General features: G+C 41.0%; 1 protein-coding gene across 1 annotated transcript; it reads right to left on the bottom strand.

Moving 5' to 3' along the window:
• Positions 1-9,650: 9,650 nt before the first annotated feature.
• Positions 9,651-10,583, bottom strand: LOC142297418 (taste receptor type 2 member 40-like). Its single transcript, XM_075341646.1, has one exon. The coding sequence runs from the start codon at positions 10,581-10,583 to the stop codon at positions 9,651-9,653; it is 933 nt and encodes a 310-aa protein (XP_075197761.1).
• Positions 10,584-18,668: the final 8,085 nt, after the last annotated feature.

The following is an 18,668-nucleotide window of genomic DNA, read 5'->3' as shown; positions in this document are numbered from 1 at the left end:
TGAAAATTCCAATGTCCTTGTACTCTATGTTCTCTAAACTGCTGTCCTTTTTAGTGGAGTTGGGTTTATCCCTGTTCTTGTTTCCTCCTCCCCCTCTACATCCTCTTCTCTTATTTTTCTTTTTATTCGAGCTTTTGAGGGTAACAGGTGAAAAAACTCAGTAATTTTTTTCTCCATAGCTCCCCGAGGAGGTATGGGTGAGGTTGAAACCTGTTCAGTTGCTCCTACACCCATACTATTGGGACAGGGTTCGTCAAGTTTAGAATTTATATTATCCTGTACAGTCCGCAGACCCCCCAAGTCTGAGGAGGGGGGTTCACTAGCAATAATTTCTGAAACCTCTGGATTTTTTTGAAATTCTTGAATTTTTTGATTTTTTTGGATTTTTTGCATTTTTTGGGGCTCATATATCACTGACTCCTGAGTTTCATGCAGAGTAATAATGGAGGAGTTTAATATATCCATGATTTCAGGGTCAGTTACACCCTCATCTCTTACTGATATTGCTAAAGGCACTTTTCCTATTTTATTCTGAATGGGTACATCAGATATCCTGGAGTTTGGATTTTTATATTTTTTAGAATTTAAAAATACCCTAGTTGTTACTGGTGTAACATATCCGCCCCCATTTTTTGGTCTGGCTGTTGTACTTGGCCCATGGACCCTAGGAGTAAAGTTATCCTGCGTGGTATTTGGGGTACGGGGTTTGGTGGATGCTAAATGATTTCCCCAGTCATTAGTTTTATATGAATTAAATCCTCGGCGAGAATCATTATACCTAGGATAATTCATACTGGTCCTATTAATATTATTGTTACTATTGCTAATTCCCCTTTCAATCCCATCCCTACGTCCCTGGGGTTGTTTATTTTGGGGCAGAGTATTAGCACCTGGATCTACTCTGGGGTTTGCTTTAGTATATTTTCTACTATGATTCCATGAGGGAGCTTGTGGGGAGTTGTAGTCCTGTCTATCACGGCTGAGTTTTTTTGCCTTCTTTGATATCAGGTCCCCTTCAAATTTTGTGAGCCTCTCAGTTAATGCCATGTTCATTCCTTTATATTCTAATGCCTCAGAATAATCAAATAATTCCTCTTTAATTTTTAAAATATTTACCATTGCCGTCTCAGCCAATTTATCCCTTTTTGCAATAAGAAGTTTGATCATACCACTCGAGCAATCTAACATATAACTGTCCCATTCCTTGGTGAAATAATCGTCCTGAGGAAATGTGGAGGTAAATGGCATTCTAAGCCCTCTTGGTACAATTTTTTCTTTCAAATATTGCCTCAGAAATAAAGTGTCAATTTTCTGGATTATTTCCTTTTTAGATTGATCCTCAAATTTAAGAAAAAGATCAGTCATGGTGTTTAAGGACATTTTGGAGAGTCCAGATTCAGCAATTGTCAATTCATCCTGTGATTCAAGATCACAGGATCCAATAATTTTAGATATGAGAATATGGCGAATAGTGTCTCTGTTGTTAGAGAATTCCATTATAAAAAATTCCTCACAATTCAATTGTCCTTTATAGAGTCGATATTCTTTAAAAATTACTTCAATTCACAATCTTGAATACTTTACACAGTTTGCTGCACTTAAAAAATGGATTTTATCGATCCTCAGGCGAAGCCCGCACTGTAAAATAAAAGAAAAAGAGGGTGCGCTCCTGTGTAAAATCTAATGATAACTTATTAAGTGTGCAGTGTGATGGTCACACTCACCTGATCCTGTTGTACGTCAGGTACAACACTGGGGAGACAGCCGAAGGGAAGTCCACGGTGTACCGCTATGGCAAATTTTCAATCTTTCTAGTCACCAGCTAGAACGAGGTGAAATTCGATTGCTCAAAAGGGGTCTTTCCTTTTGCCCCTCTAGTAATGTTGATACCTTCCGTCTCTTCTTAGACATCAATGATTTTGTGCGCAAAATCACGTTAAGAAGACATTTTCTAATATTATCAAAACAGGCAAGTGGGAAAAGGGTTGATACTGATGGGGAAGCCCCTGATGGTTTCGTACATGTACAAGTGAAAGGCAACAAGAATTTTTATCCCCACCACCACAGGGGAAATAATATTGAAACTTTTCACCAACTTCTGCTTAAGGATATCAGAGAATTCCGGTGTAAATTTAAAAATGATAATCTAACAAGGGAAGAGAGGCGTGCAATATATTCTCTCAAAAATAATCATGGATTGATAATAAGAAGTGCGGATAAAGGGGGAGGGGTGGTTTTGATGAATAGGGAATGGTATGTGGAGGAGGGTTTGAAACAACTAGGAGATCTGGAATATTATGAGACCCTAATAGAAGACCCATCCCCTGAGTACTTCATTGTGTATAAAACTATGATTAAAAAGGCGGGTGAGGACATGATACTGAATAAAAGGGAGAGACAGTATCTGGACATTAAGCATTATTCAGTACCTTTTTATTATTTTCTCCCGAAAATCCACAAAAGCCTTACTAACCCGCCGGGAAGACCAATCATTTCTGGAATCAATTCTATTACGGCTAATTTGTCACATTACGTTGACCTTTTTTTGCAAAAATATGTCGGCAAACTAGATTCACATTTAAGAGACTCTTCACACCTTATCAGGCTACTGAGAAAACTACCTGCCATTCCGAATGGTCTTTTTATTACATTGGATGTAGCTGCGTTATATTCAAACATTGATCATCAGTTGGGGTTGAAAAGTGTGGAATCCTATCTGGCAATGGATGACTCACTTCCAACCTCCCAGAGGGAATTTATTTTGCAATCCATTGAGTTTATTTTACATCACAATGTCTTTACTTTTGAGGAAAGGACCTACCGACAATTGAAGGGCTGTGCAATGGGGACGAGATTTGCCCCCAGTTTTGCAAATCTGTATATGGGGTGCTTCGAGTCCCTTCATATTGCACAGTCCCCCCTAGCGCTGGAGAACATGGTATTTTATCGTAGATTCATAGATGACCTGTTCTTTGTCTGGTCAGGTTCTGAGGAAAGTGCTCAAAATTTTGTAAAGTTACTCAATCTGAATGAATGGGGGCTAAGATTTACGGCCACAATGTCCCGGAAATCTATCCAGTTCCTGGATCTTAATATCAAATTCAATGAGGAGGACACTATTGAAACATCCACCTTTTTTAAAAGGGTGGATGTCAATAGTTATCTTGATTTTTCAAGCAGCCATCTCCCTACATGGATAAAAAATATACCTTATGGGCAATATTGGCGCATCAGGAAGAACTGTACCAATATTGCTTCCTTCAAAGCTGAAGCTAGAATATTGCAAAGTCGCTTCAGTAGTAAAGGCTATCCGAAAAAAATATTGACTGATGCTTACAAAAGAAGCCTCCTATTGGATCAAGATAAATGTTTGGATATTATTGAAGGGAAAAAGACAAATATAGGAGTACAGGGAAATGAAACCACCTTCGAAAGCTGTTTAGTGACTACCTTTAGTGATTCGTATGGTAAAGTAAAGGAGCTTGTAGGGAGACACTGGCATATTTTAAAAGGGGACAGGATCCTTTCGGGTTGTTTACCCGATAAACCTCAGGTTATTTTTAGGAGAAGTAAAAACCTCAAAAATTTAATCGCACCTAGCAAAACAACAATTTTAAAAAAAACTCAGTTGCCTCAAAATGGATTAGATATTAACAAACCAGTCGGGAATTTCCATTGTGGACAAATCCGATGTTTATGCTGCAGAACATTAAAACATGGCGTACAATCCTTCAAATCAAATATAACAGGAGAGGAATTTTTAATAAAGCAACATCTCTGTTGCACCAGCTCCTATGTCATTTATCTATTAGAATGTCCGTGCGGCCTACAATATGTAGGCCGCACAACGCAAATGGTACACAATAGACTAAACGGTCATAGATACAATATTCGCCATGGTATAGTAACCCACAGTCTCTCCAGGCATTTTTTATTGGAACATGATAAAGACAGAGACAATGTCAAAATGGTGATTATTGAGCAGGTTATGGCTGATGTTACAGCTAGGTATTGGAGGTTGGTGGAACGCGAATCCTTCTGGATATTTAAATTAGCCACTCTGAATCCAGAAGGCCTCAATATAATGACTGAGCAGATCAAATAGAGCATAATTTTTACCAGCACCATAAATAAAATAATATTGAGGTTAAAATATGGTTTAATTATTATATAGGCAGTTATTTTTCAGCAAATGTATTTTTCATATGTCAAACACTATAAATTATGGATTATGACCTGTTTTAGTTAGTGATCCATTCTAGGGATTTTTAGAGCTATCACTCTCACTTCCAACAATTAATTTTTTAGCCCTGTATTAGAACCCTATAGACATTTTTTTTTTTTTTTTTCTCTAAAAAATTTTTTTTTTTTTTTTTTTTTTTTCTTTTTTTTTCCTCTAAATTTTTTTTTTTTTTTTTTTTTTATTTTATTTATATTTAATTTAATCCATTTTCACCCTCTATTTATAAATTTTAAATCTCAAAATCTCAATTTCATATTTCCTTGTTTTTAAAGTAATTTCCTTGATGAGTCTTTTATTCATGTTTATTAATTTTTAAATATAATTCAAAAGATTTTTTTTTTTAGTGATGAGGGTATCACAATATACTTGAGACAAAATATATTTGTGGTTTCTTGAACATCGCTGTTAAATGTGATTATGTACAATTGATTTTTGTGAGGCGAGGTCCCTGAAAACCCTGCTGATTGATCATTATGATCCATATGTTGAATTAATCAAGGGGTGTGGGGACCTACATATTCATGTATATATAAGGCATACCACTTCATATGATTGTTGCTACCTGAGGAAGGGGGAACATTTAACCCCGAAACGCGTTGTGGCTTATAATCCTGCAATAAAAAAAGTTTTTTGGAACAATACCATCATCTTTATGAACTTTAATAGCAGCGCAGCCAATACCGTGGTTTTTTCATTATCCCCTAATCCATTCTCCTTCTCCTTCCTGGAGTGCACGGGGCTGCTGCAGCTATTCCAAGACTCTGCCTGAATCACATCAAGCCTCTGAAGGGCGGGTGAGTCACCGGCATCTGTTCTACGGGTCCGTCCACCACAGAGGAGGAGCTGCAGATCAGTGCTGGTCTGACGGCTGTGCTCTCCATGTGGAATATCGATCGCGTGAGCGGCGGCCTGAGCTGGAAATACTGCGGGCTGGAAAGGACGAGATCCCCACTGATGCCATAGCGGTACACCGTGGACTTCCCTTCGGCTGTCTCCCCAGTGTTGTACCTGACGTACAACAGGATCAGGTGAGTGTGACCATCACACTGCACACTTAATAAGTTATCATTAGATTTTACACAGGAGCGCACCCTCTTTTTCCCGTCTTGGGAAGAGTTATTATTAAAAATGTACATATGTTATTTTACCATGTTATCTTTTACAGAAAAATAAAACCGGTGTTGGACGGCAGCCCGCGGACGGTCTGCATTTTGCTAAGGGGGAATGTGTCGCCCTGGGCAAGCCAGGGGACACAGGTCACACACCACCACACCCTACATCCCAGGTAGGAACAACTAAGCTAACCAAAAATCCTTGTTGCCTTCCTCCAGAGGCTGATGATTCACACCAGGGGGTGGGCCAGGTGGTTGGCTCCGCCCACCGAGGAGTTCACAGCTCTCGAGGCGGGAGAAACCAGGCAGTCCAGTGAGGGACATGAAGGAGTAAACAAGTAGTGAAAGTAGAAAAGTGGTAAAGGAGGAAAGCAAGTGAGGTGACAGGAAAGAAAGAAAGCCTGAAGGGTCTAGCTTTGTGTAGGACCAGGTCAGCAAGGTCAGCAACGGCGGTGACTGTCTGGAGGGGGACCGTTTGGAAGTTCCTGGAAGGACCCCGTTGGCTGTGTGCCCGGCGGTCTGGAGCAGTTTTCCGAAGGACAGTCAGCACCAGGGCAGGGGCCTCTCGGACCCCGGCAAGGCTTGGAGTCGCCATAATTTGCCGAATCCGTCAGTGAAGGGGACGTAGATCCCCCAACAACCAAGTCCCGATTGAAGGCAACAGCCCAACCAGTGTAGAAGAGACACCGCCACCGCCAAGGCACCAGTTTCTTAGGGCCAGCGCCTGCGGGCAAAGTGTAGAGCTCCCCCGGTCCAGCTTGAAGCCGGGGAGCGGGTTACTGGTGGGGACCCATCGCAACCAACTAGTACACAAAGGTGCAGGGAAGAGGGACATCACCGTCACCTACCGGGAGAGCAAGTGCAGCCGTCCGTGGGACCGTCTTACCAGCCGTTTGGTTTACCGTAAAAACTGTGTCCACGTCTCAGGCTGAGTGAGTACCACAGTGTCGCAAGGCACAGCGCTGCCCCGCGTCCCTGCGCCCACCAGGCCCTGCACCTCCCAAGCCAACACCGGGCCCCGGGATCACCAACCCCTACCCACGGAGGGGCAACACAACACCTGGCTGCTCCGCATCACCATCCCCGGGATCCCCGTATAGAGCAGCGGTGGTGAAATCACCACAACCGTGGGTGGCGTCACGGACAATAAACATTTCCCACACCCAACAAACCCCTTTCACTCACGGGCGAGGAGTGCCGCTCGAGAAACCCCCGGGATCCGGCCCACTGCTCGAGCCACCACTGAGCAGCAGCCGCCGGACCCGAGCAGAAGGGGTGAGCGTAGTGTGCTGACACGCTCCTCCCCGCCCGCGACACAATGCAGGCAGACGTGCTGCAAATGTCTTTGCACTAGTGTGACTAGACAAAAGTCCAATAGCCACGTTTAGGATGCCACTAGGTACACTGAGTGTTTGCTAGTATAATTGCTTAGTTATAATGAGTTGGAGTGTGCAATGCAGGTAGAGGTGCTGCAAATATCTTTGTACTAGTGGGACTATAGCAAAGTCCAATAGCCACGTTTAGGATGCCACTAGGTACACTGAGTGTTTGCTAGTATAATGGCTTAGTTATAATGAGTTGGAGTGTGCAATGCAGGCAGAGGTGCTGCAAATATCTTTGCACTAGTGGGACTATAGCAAAGTCCAATAGCCACATTTAGGATGCCACTAGGTACACTGAGTGTTTGCTAGTATAATGGCTTAGTTATAATGCGTTGGAGTGTGCAGAGGACAGGAGGGTACAGTGCCAGGATTGTGGGGCTCTGGGTAGAGGAAAGGAAGCCTGCCTTTCTATTCCCTCCTAATGGGGAAATGCAGCGATGAAATCCCTGACCTTTGCTACACAGATGCTGTCGCTGTTTTCAGGACCTGTCACCTATGGCTCTGACCCTGCCGGTACGAGCCCTTAAAAGGACTGATGGAAAGTGCTATCCCTATGCTGTCCAGCGCTGTGTATGGAGCGCATACAGCAGTATCGGCGATAGGACAAAGGACGGAGCTGCGCCAGTGATGTCTGACACCAAGGACGCAGAAGAGATAATGGCGTCCGGACGGGCAGATACTCGTTTTTATAATGCAGGGACATGTGACATGGACATCCTATCACACATGCCGTTGCTTCTCTGGCTAAAAGTCCACTTAGCTGTGTGTGTGTCTGGGATTGGCTGACATGCTGGCCCGCCCCACAAGACGCGCGCGCTTAGGGAAGGAAGACAAGGAAAAAAAAAAAATGGCGATCGCCATTATCCCAGCAGCAGTGATCTGAATGCGCTGTTCCCGCACACTATACACAGAAATTTCATAATAGTGTGAGTCACAGAGTGACTTACACTATTACAGCGGAAACCAAGCTAGGAATTTGCTGTTTTTTTCCTGCTAGAACCGTTCTCGAACGTTTCTAGAACTATCGAGCTTTTGCAAAAAGCTCGAGTTCTAGTTCGATCTAAAACAGGCCCCAAAATCACTCGAGCCGCGAACTGGAGAACCACGAACCACGAACCGCGCTCAACTCTACTCATCACTAGTTACCAGTACTGAGCACCTGAGCATGGTAGTGCCCGCTCATCACTAGTTACCAGTACTGAGCATGGTGGTGCCCGCTCATCACTAGTACTTATCACTTTCCATCTATTTTATGCTACTGATACAAGCAAAATAAATAAGTGATTTTGGAAACAATAAAAACGTCTAATACAATATCTATACCAGGACATTATTTGCTTAAGAACATTTTACAATTATAATGGTTATAAGCTCCGGTAGTTGTTACATCCTGATGATCATACCCGTTATGTTGGTTATTGGGGCACTGCTACTGTGCTATTAAAAGTCCTGCCCTAATCAAGGAAAGCAAAGGAATCTTGATCTTCCTCATCTGTTGAAAGATGCCAGAAATGTTATTAGAGCAAAAATGGGTATTTTTTAGCTAAAGTAAAAGGTTACAAATACTACATATATCAATAGATTAGAGTTTAACAGTAAACATTGCCCTATAGAATTTTAAAAAATGTAAAAAAAAAAAGTAAAATAAAGACAACAGTAAAAATATATGTTAAAAACATTTTTTTTATTTCTACAATGTATACAGAGTATAAGTCTCAAAAACATGAAATAAATAATTTGGTATTACCATAGATGAAACAACCTTTACTATAAATTTATGCTTATGTCTGTAAAGCGCTGTTGAATTAATAGTGCTTAATATGTGAGTAAAGTAATTGTAAAAAAATGATATTATTATTTGCAATTATCATTATAAGCCTGCGTTCACACATCCTTGTGTCATGGTCGGTAATGAATGGTCAATCCATGGGTCACTTCACATAAAATCCTCAGCTGTATCAAGGGCTAGTAAGACGTAGTACAGCATAATCCCCACTAGGTGGCAGCAGAGTAGTGAAGGTGAGTCAAAGTAACACTCTAACAGAAAGGAGGCTGAAAAGCAGCAGAGTAACTTCAGTAGGCAGTTAACAGGCAAACCACCAGGGGGCAATAGAGTAGTCAAACAGTCAAGGTCTAGCCAGGAAAGTCAAGTCACTGCAAAGAGAGGATCAAAATCAGGTCAGAAAACATAACCGAAGTCGGATGCCGAGGGATCGGTATGACGAGGGAAACACAAACAGCTGACAGGAGGTGGAAGTCAGGGACTGGGACGGATGGATGAATGGGAGAGGGTACTGGTCAGGGCACGGTAACAAGGAAATCTCACCAGAGCCAGTCACAGGCTGCATAAACAAAACTATAACCAGCACCAGGATGCAATTGCAGCGACCAGATATAGTGTCTCCTGTAACCAAAACGAGGCTGATGGGAGTAAACCCCTGACATGACCAGGCTGGGTCTGGGAAACTCTGGAGCGGAGAATACCGGTCCTGGATCATGACAATGAAGCTGTGTAGTTAGGTAAGGAGATGTGTGGCCAATTTGAGAATGGTGGTCTGTCCTTGCATGGTGACATTCGAATGTGCGAATAAAAATTATTTCCTTGAAATTGCTCCTTTTGGACTTTAAAAAATAGCAACAATCCAAATGTTGGAAGATATGCTAGCTTGTCACCATGAATGCTTTGTGTGAATAAATCTGTATTTTGTGACTAGAAATCAGAATAGTTAAAAGTATCACTTATATATATATATATATATATATATATATATATATATATATATATATATATATATATATATGAAAAAGAAATGAATGAAAAAGCATAAAAACAGCAAATCTATTTTATGGTGATAAAAAGTACATGAGGAAAGTTATCAATATAATTTTTTACAATGGTTTCGACATGAAAAGTCACTTAACTTTTGGTACACACTGGTCTTGCTGTACCACATTTCTTAAGTGGTGGAGTATTTTGTGTGCTGACTTCTTAAGATTGGCATTTGCCACGATGAGTGCCATCGAATGGAGCACAGGGTAAGAGACTGTAAACAAAAACAGTACTCCTTGATTACAGAAGTCCTGGAAGTCAAAGCGAAGAAGAATGGTGACAATGAAGTTAAAGATAGTCATGACCTCAATCATGATCACCGAGCGAATAGCGGAGAGGTGGGCGTCCATGCTGGTTGTGGTGAAACTTGTGACGTTGCTACTTAAACGTTTCACATGAACAAAAATATGTTCAACCAAGAATGAGGATGACAAACTGACTAATATAAAAGGGAAAAAATGTCCAAAGAAGTACGAAGGCACCAAGTACATTATCTGCTTGTTCACACTTGTATTGGTCTCAGCGTTCTTCGGAGGATTCATAATATCTAAAGTCCCTTCAAAGTTATAAGCAAAAACAAATCCAGAAACCAATGATATGAGCAATGAGGACTGAATCATGTACAGCACCAGTTCTGGAATCCTCAATTTCATACGAATGAGAAAAGTGTTTTTGAATATGGCGACTTTGATAAAGTACAGAACACAAAGCCACATAGCGAACCAAAGACTGGAGAAGTCAAGGAATAAATAGACTGTGTTGAGCATCCAGTTGAGAAAACAAATTTGATAAAAATTCAGATTGAAGATTCGGTTGACGATATTGAAGATGAAGAAGAACATGTAGAACAATCTAGAGAGTCCTAGGCTGAAGAATATTTTATCAAATGGCTTGAGCTTTTTACCTTCCCACCAGTCGACAAGCTTGGCTACAGTGATGAATCCATTGACCAGCAAACCACAAAAAATCTCAAACAAAGCTAGAGAGTAGACCACAGGTCTTTCTGCCCAGGACATCTTGACAATGACTGTTTCTCAATACTTAACAGTCCAACCACTGAATGAATTATACTAGGCGTCTTGTTATGTTTTCTAGCTCTCCGGCTGTATCCATTGGATATGAATATATTTTGTGAAATGCAAAAAAAAATATTTGGCAGCAACAACCGTGACGTTTCTAGAAAAAATTATCGTAAATTATGCCTTTCATTTGCTTAAGTATACATTTCTATATGTTGATCAGATCTTAATGCAAATACAATATAACTACAAATAATACATGTAAAAGTTAACGTCTTCCCTTCTGGGTGTTAATAAAAAAATTTCTGGTTGTATAATAGAAATGATAAACTTTTACAGGGGGGATTTTGAAATTTACAAGTATTAGAAGTAGAAATTTGCCAGCTTCACCCAAATTTGTTGGGAAATTCAATTTGATTCACAGTCTCCGATTGCCCTGAAAAATGTGTAGGACCCATTCTGTTTTCTTCACACTGTCATCTTTTTAAAAGTTGGCCTGCCATACACTATTCTTCAGGGTTTTATAGTTGTCTCTCGCTATCTCTATTGTTAATCTAGAAGCTGTGACATTCTCTCACTATTCAGATTCAACACAAAATGGCCACTGCATTCCCTAATTTTGCTTTTATACAGGTCATGATAATCTCTCTAAAATTTCCTTGTATACGGCTTTGCTGACTTTGGTCTTGATAAAACACAATGGACCTGTCCCAGAAAAAGGGGGATCCTCTAGTGACCATTGTTTATTGTTACATCTGCATTTTATTGACTATACTAGTATTATCTTTAGGACACATCCATTATAGCCTATTTTTATTTATGGCAAGATGTAAAAATGTATGTCTTTTTTGCTGTTGTTAATGTTATACATGATATACTATGCATGAGACAACTTATAGGAAACATCTATCAATGGCTTACGTTACTTATACCTAATGGCTATTTAGCCATCATTTTGTCCCATTTCAAGGGACATTTTCCCCACACTTATGGTGTTTTTAATGGTTTTTATAATGGCCATTTTTCCTTTTGTGTGTCTTGTATTTTTGTACATTAATAAACTTGTTACTTTTTGCACAATTAAGTACTCTGGCCCTCCTGTTTTTGAAATATGGGGCAGAATGAATGGTGTAATTCAAAAGTACAACTTGTCCCTCAAAAAACAAGCCCTCATATGGCTGTACTCATGGAAAAATAAATAAATATGGCTCTTGAAAGAAGAAGGGAAGGAAAAAACAAAAACAAAACAGAAAATCGCCTAACACTGACTAAATGAAATGATTATTGATAAAAGGTGGTGGCAAGAAAAAATAAGCTAGAATTTACAGAACAGCAATGACTGTAGCAGAGAGAAAGATCATCAGTAAATTTTCTGCAGGTAACAACAGTCACAATCAGCAGGACGTGCACCGGCCGTTGCTGTGAATGACTTCAGCACATCTGCCACCACAAGACATCACTAGTCTCTCACACTGCTCTGGTGGGATATTGGTCCACTCTTCCAGTCTCTTCAGTCTCTTTCATGGTTCTTTGACTGTTGTGGTTTCTTGGCCATAACTTTGTCACCAAGGATTTTCCAGAGGTTTTCTATTGGGTTTAGATCAGGATTCTGGGCTGTGGCCATTTCTTTGTTTCAAGGATCTGCTTTCCCTGTTTCACCGTGTGACAGGGGGCATTGTCCTGCATGAATATTGCTGGCTGATTGAGAGATGAACACAAGTAAGGAACCTCATGTTGTGAAGAAGGTTCTGATCCACACTTGTATTCACTCTGCCATGTAGCTCTATAAGAAGTTCAAGTTCTTCTGAAGAAAACATTACCCAAACCATGACACTTCCTCCACCGCCTTTCACTGACTTCTTAACACACTTTCAGTTCACTCTTCCCCCAGTTTGTGGATGAACCTAATGTTTCCTATCAGACCCAAATAAGTTAAACTTGCTTTCATCACTACAATGAACTGTGGACACTTCTCCTCTATCAACAAAACATGCTCCTCAGTCATACCTTTTGATTCTTTCTGCTAATTAAAGGTTTGGTCACTGCAGAGTGGGTGTTCAGTCCAAATGCCCTTAAAAGATGTGACCCTGTATGATGAGATAGATCCTTACCCAGTTGAGTGCTGAACTGACGAGCAATTCCAGCTGAAGTGGGGAAACGATTTTCCATGGAGATTCTCCACATTATCCTGTTCTCTCTTTCATTTGTCTTCCAAGGGTGATCAGCCTTTTTGGGGGACTTGAAAGAGTTTGTGATGTTGTAATGATGCAATATACTCAAAATCACAGACATGGAACAACCAACTTCTCTGGTTATGGCTGATAGGGTCACCCATTTTTCCTTCATTTGGACAGCCTGCTGCCATAGGGTTTCAGTCTCTTTGGAACAGCACACTATTTTTGCAAAGTCAGTGCAAACTGGAAACTTAAGGCCACATTACACGCTGCGACATCGCTCAAGCGATCTCGTTGGGGTCACGGAATTGGTGACGCACATCCGGTCGCTTTAGCGATGCCATTGTGTGTGACACCGAGCGATTTTGGATAATCGCAAAACGTGCAAAATCGCTCATCGGTGACATGGGGGTCCATTCTCGAATATCGTTGCTGCAGCGGTAACGATGTCGGTCCTCGTTCCTGCGGCAGCACACATCGGTAAGTGGGACACCGCAGGAACGAGGAACCTCTCCTTACCTGCCTCCCGCCCGCAATGCGGAAGGAAGGAGGTGGGCGGGATGTTCGTCCCGCTCATCTCCGCCCCTCCGCTTCTATTAAGCGACGGTTCAGTGACACTGCTGTGACGTTGTTGTGACGCTGAACGAACCACCCCCTTAGAAAGGAGGCGGTTCGCCGGTTACAGCGACGTCGCAGGGCAGGTAAGTAGTGTGACGGTCCGGGCGATGTCGTGTGCCACGGGCAGCGATTTGCCCATGTTGCACAACCGATGGGGGCGGGTACCCACGCTAGCGATATCGGTCATGATATCGCAGCGTGTAAAGCGGCCTTTAGGCTGCCAGTTACATAGGGTTTGTCAGATAATTAATAACTTAGTACCAGATGTCAGATTAACACCAGTAACTTGCAGGTATCAAAAAGTGTCCTCTAATTGTGATTCGTGTTCTTTTTTATCTCATTTACATTTTTATTATGTGCTTTGAAATAAATTCAGTTTATGAAATAAGGAAAATCCTGCGAGTTTCCTCATGTTAGGATGTAATCACATAGGATGACACAATGACCGCAACATTTAGGAAATTGTGTGCTGTTCTCTAATTTTGATTTCTAGTGTATGTCACACTGTCCGGCAAAGGATCCATATTTATTTTCTAAATCTTTAATGGCAAACCGTTCAAGCTTTTTGACAAATGTATGGCTCCTTTGTGACCCTGGTTCCCGGCAGAAAGCCGTACATGTGGTGCACAGAAAGGCCATTAATAGGAATCATTTGACTAATGTGTTCCATCCGATGCAAAGTTCTTTGGCTACAAATGTTTTCTTCTGGTTGAGCATTAATGCAAAATCTGATATTTTACTAAAGTGAAATCTCGTTATAACCTGACGATGACTTCTGATAAATTGTAATTAACTCTTCATGGAGCAGACATTAGTTTTATAGATGCAATGTAATGTGTACACTTATGAAGATTGCCAGAAACAAGAACTATTAGAAATCTTGTTAAAAAAAACCTCACAAGTAACTGTTTAGAAGTAGCAGAGCTCAGCTTGTTTGTGTTATCTTTATTTTTATTTTTTTTTTGAAAAATTACTTTGTATTCTTTTGCACTCTATTGCACTAAGGCTTTTCTTTTTTCTTATAAATTTGACTAGGATAGTAGCGCTGTATGATGAGCGGGGAAACCCACGATTTTGGTGAGGAAGATGCAAGTTTGGTGCTAAAATACGTCCACCAGATTTACATTTCCTGGCAGAAAACCGCGTCAAAACGGAAAAAGATTTTGTGCAATTTGCTGCCAAGAGATGCAAATTTGGTGCCCGGAATTTCTACATCATTTCTGCTCCAAATTTGCAATGCTTCAAAACTGCATCTCGTTTCGATGCATTTTTGTGCCGGAGATGCAGAATTGTGTAAAAACTCTAGCACTAAATTTGCATCTCCTTGTGAAAAAATGAAGTTTTCTACCAGGAGATGCAGGTCTCATTGAAATCTATGACTTAATATGAGGTGAGATCACTGAGTTCAATGACTTCACATGAGGTGCATTTACCTGTGGTCACAGGTGGGGTACTGTGGGAGCCTCCAGCTGTGACCACAGGTAAACTCAGTGACATCACCGATCACAACTGCAACTCAGTCATTGACTGCCTGAAGCCGCTGCAGGCGGTCATGTTCTCTAATGTGCCCGTACACTGTGACTTCAGTTTGTAGAAGAGCTAGGATCATCAAGGTATGAATTATGTTGGACCTGGGCGTTTGTGGGGTTAAAAATTTGGAGAAAGAGGGGATTTTTTTTAAATACATGAGTTTTGTGTTTTTATGTTTATTTCTTTTTACTTGCATGATTAGCAATGGGAGTATCATGGACCCCTCTCCATTAGTCATCCAGTGTTTAGTGGCAGCTGTGATTTTTGACAACTCCCAGCTGTCATTATTCCTTATATTACTATATATGCAACCACACCAGGGCAATCAGAATAAGTCAAAGTAAAGCGCCGAAATTGTCACATCTAATTGTTCCCCCAATTCCGGGGTGGCTGAAGGCTGCCATATTTAGCCTGGGCAAGCCCAATAACCATGCGCCTCCCAATCCTGAAAATACCAGCCCCTAGTTGTCATCTTTATCTTGGCTAGGTATCAAAAATGGGGGACCTTACGTTTTTTTAGTTATTTATTTAAATAATTTAAAAAAAATGCATGGTGAACCTCATATTTTGATAAACAGCCTAGATAAAGCACACAGCTGCTGGCTGCAATCTGTATCCATCTGCTTTATCTGCGCTGGGTATCAATATACGGGGAACCCTACGTCATTCTTTTTACTTATTTTTACAACACTACAGGGATGCAGACAGTGTGTGTGATTCTAACCAATGGCAGACGCTGTCAGAGAGGGTGGAGGTATGGTCTGATTGCAGTCAATCACAGCTGCCAGGACTGCTGGTGGGCTGCAGAAGCAGTGTATATGCATAAGAGTTAATAATCAGACCCGGGAGCAGTGTTTCAACCACTTGGGAATTACGGTAATTAGAATTGTCCTGCTTTATTCTTAATTTTCTTTCTTTTTTAACGGATCTGAGGGATTCTATGAATGTTTTTTCATAGCATATTGTACTTGATGGTAAATTTAGGATGATTTATTTAGTGTTTATTTGTAAAAATATCGGATTTGTAACCAAAATGTTGAAAATTATGCCATTTTCAAACTTTTAACTTTTGTGCCCTTAAACCACAGTTATATCACACAAAATAGTTAATAAATAACATTTACCACATGTTTATTTTACATCAGCATCACTTTTGAAATATATAGTTTTTATAAAGAAGTTAGAGGGCTTCACAGAATTTTATAGCATTGAGCTGTGAAATTAAAAATTCACATTTTTCCCCACAAAAATATTACTTTAACCCCAATTTTTTTACAAGGATAACACAAAAAAATATACAGTGCATTTTGTAGTTCAATTTATTTTGAGTATGCTGATACTGATATGTAGTGAAATATTGCTGTTTGGGTGTGCAGTACAGCTCAGTAAGGAAGCAGCTCAATTTTGGGTTGAATAGATTATGAACGCAACCTCACATTTGAGGAGCCCCTGACATACCAAAACAGCAGAAACCCCCACAAGTGACCCCATTTTGGAATCTACACCTCTCAAGGAATTAATTTAAGGGATTAGTGAGCACATTACACAGGCAATACACTGAATTGTATATCAATGGGCTGAGTAAATGAAAATAACCATTTGTTTTCAATTAAAATGTTCCCTTGGCCCCAAATTTTTAATTTTCAAAACGGGTAAGGGGCAAAAACGAATTGTACAATTTGTTGTGCAAGTTCTCCTCAGTCTGAAAAAAACTCATTTATGGTCAAAAACTACTTTTCAAGCACAGTACAAAGCTCAGGAAGAAAGGAGCAGCATATTGGACATCAGATTTTCCTGTTATGGTTTGTGGGTGCCATGTCACATTGACAGAGACACTAAGGTACCAGAACAGCAGAACCTCGTCATAAATGATTTTATCTTACAAACTACACCTTTAAAGCCTGCTTTACACCTTACAATTAAGCATACGATATCCTATGCGATGTGACACGCCCCCATCGTATGTGCGGCACATTCAATTTGTTGACCGTGTCGCACAATCGATTAAAAGCTGTCACACGTACTTACCCTTCCATATGACCTCGATGTGGGCGGCGAACATCCACTTCCTGGAGTGGGAGGAACGTTCGGCGTCACAGCTACGTCACACGGCAGCCGGCCAAAAGAAGCGGAGGGGCGGAGATGAGCGGGACGTAAACATCCCGCCCACCTCCTTCCTTCCGCATTGCTGGATGCAGGTAAGATCTGTTCATAGTTCCCGGGGTGTCACACAGCGATCTGTGCTACCTCGGGAACATTGAACAACCCAACGTGCAATTTTTAGGAAATGAATGAGGTGTATGCGATGAACGGTTTTACGTTCAATAGCAATCGAACGTAGCTGTCACACGCTACAACAACACTAATGATGCCGGATGTGCGTCACTTACAACGTGACCCCGCCGACACCGTTAGATATGTTATAGCGTGTAAAGCGGCCTTTACTCAAGTCATCTAGGGGTGCAGTGATCATATTGACACCAGAGCTGTGTCACAGATTTATATACCATTGGGGTTGAAGACAAAATTATTACATTTTTACCCCCCCCCTCCAATAGTATATAAGCTCCAGATTTTACATTTTCCAAAGGGAAATATGTAAAAATGGCAGAAACAGTTTGTTAGACAATTTCTGCTGAAGGTGGCAACATGGAAACGGCTATATACAGGTTACAGGTATGTGTGCTCCATTATGGTTCTGCTTTTAACTTTATCTAGGAGGCCGCATGGCACATGAAATACATAATATAGGTTAGGACCCCCCTAAAGAGATTTGCTGTGACGTTGGCAGGGGTGGCTCAAAGAATTGATCAATTATTTGCTAAAAATATCTTTTTTTTTTTAAAGTACAGTTGGAATAAATCTATGAATTTGCACTTTTTACATGATGCATGCCAATTTCGGATCGTGTTGGCTCCTTTTTCTCTGTTATGACTGTAGTTATGCTACAATTTCTGGTGACTGACCATCACCATACCATGCACGTCTGATTTTGGTTTGCAATGTATTCCTCCTGTTGGTAGCTGTGTACAATCAGTTGCCTCACCCTTTTCCACAGGCAATGCTAATTAAGCACCATACTTGGATCTGGTCCGCCTTTATCAATGGTTGCTGTCTGGCACTGGGAGGGTCAGTTCTGATATAGTCCTGGTATGTGTAGAGCTTGCTCCACATACTGGGACCTGGGCTTGCCTCTATCCATAATTGCCTCTTTTGCAACATGGAAGTGGCTATATACAGGTTACAGGTATGTGTGCTCCATTATGGTTCTGCTTTTAACTTTATCTAGGAGGCCGCATGGCACATGAAATACTTCATATAGGTTAGGACCCCCCTATTGAGATTTGCCGTGACGTCGGCAGGGGTGGCTCAAAGAATTGATCAATTATTTGCTAAAAATCTCATTTTTTTTATTATAGTACAGTTGGAATAAATCTGTGAATTTGCACTTTTTACATGATGCATGCCAATTTCGGATCGTGCTGGCTCCTTTTTCTCTTCATTATAATTAGGCAGCCGAGTTACTCTAGACATGTAGTAATTATCCAGTGGTGTCCTTTTGAGAAGTGCACAAAATTGTAGTATACTGCGCTTTTGTGCATCACTGAGTTCAAGGTGATTCCATCTGCCTCCTTATAGGGAATCTTCCATCAGGGGTTTCGTCTGAATCACGTAGTTCAGAGATGTAGAAGGAAACCCGATGTATTAGTGCTCAGTGTTGAGCACAGGATAAATGTGAGCAGAGCCTTACTGTGATCTT

The sequence above is a fragment of the Anomaloglossus baeobatrachus genome, chromosome 3, assembly GCF_048569485.1.
Source record: "Anomaloglossus baeobatrachus isolate aAnoBae1 chromosome 3, aAnoBae1.hap1, whole genome shotgun sequence".
Classification (NCBI taxonomy): domain Eukaryota; kingdom Metazoa; phylum Chordata; class Amphibia; order Anura; family Aromobatidae; genus Anomaloglossus; species Anomaloglossus baeobatrachus.
Note: the sequence above shows the minus strand (reverse complement) of the source record. Positions and strands in the feature narration are given on the sequence as shown.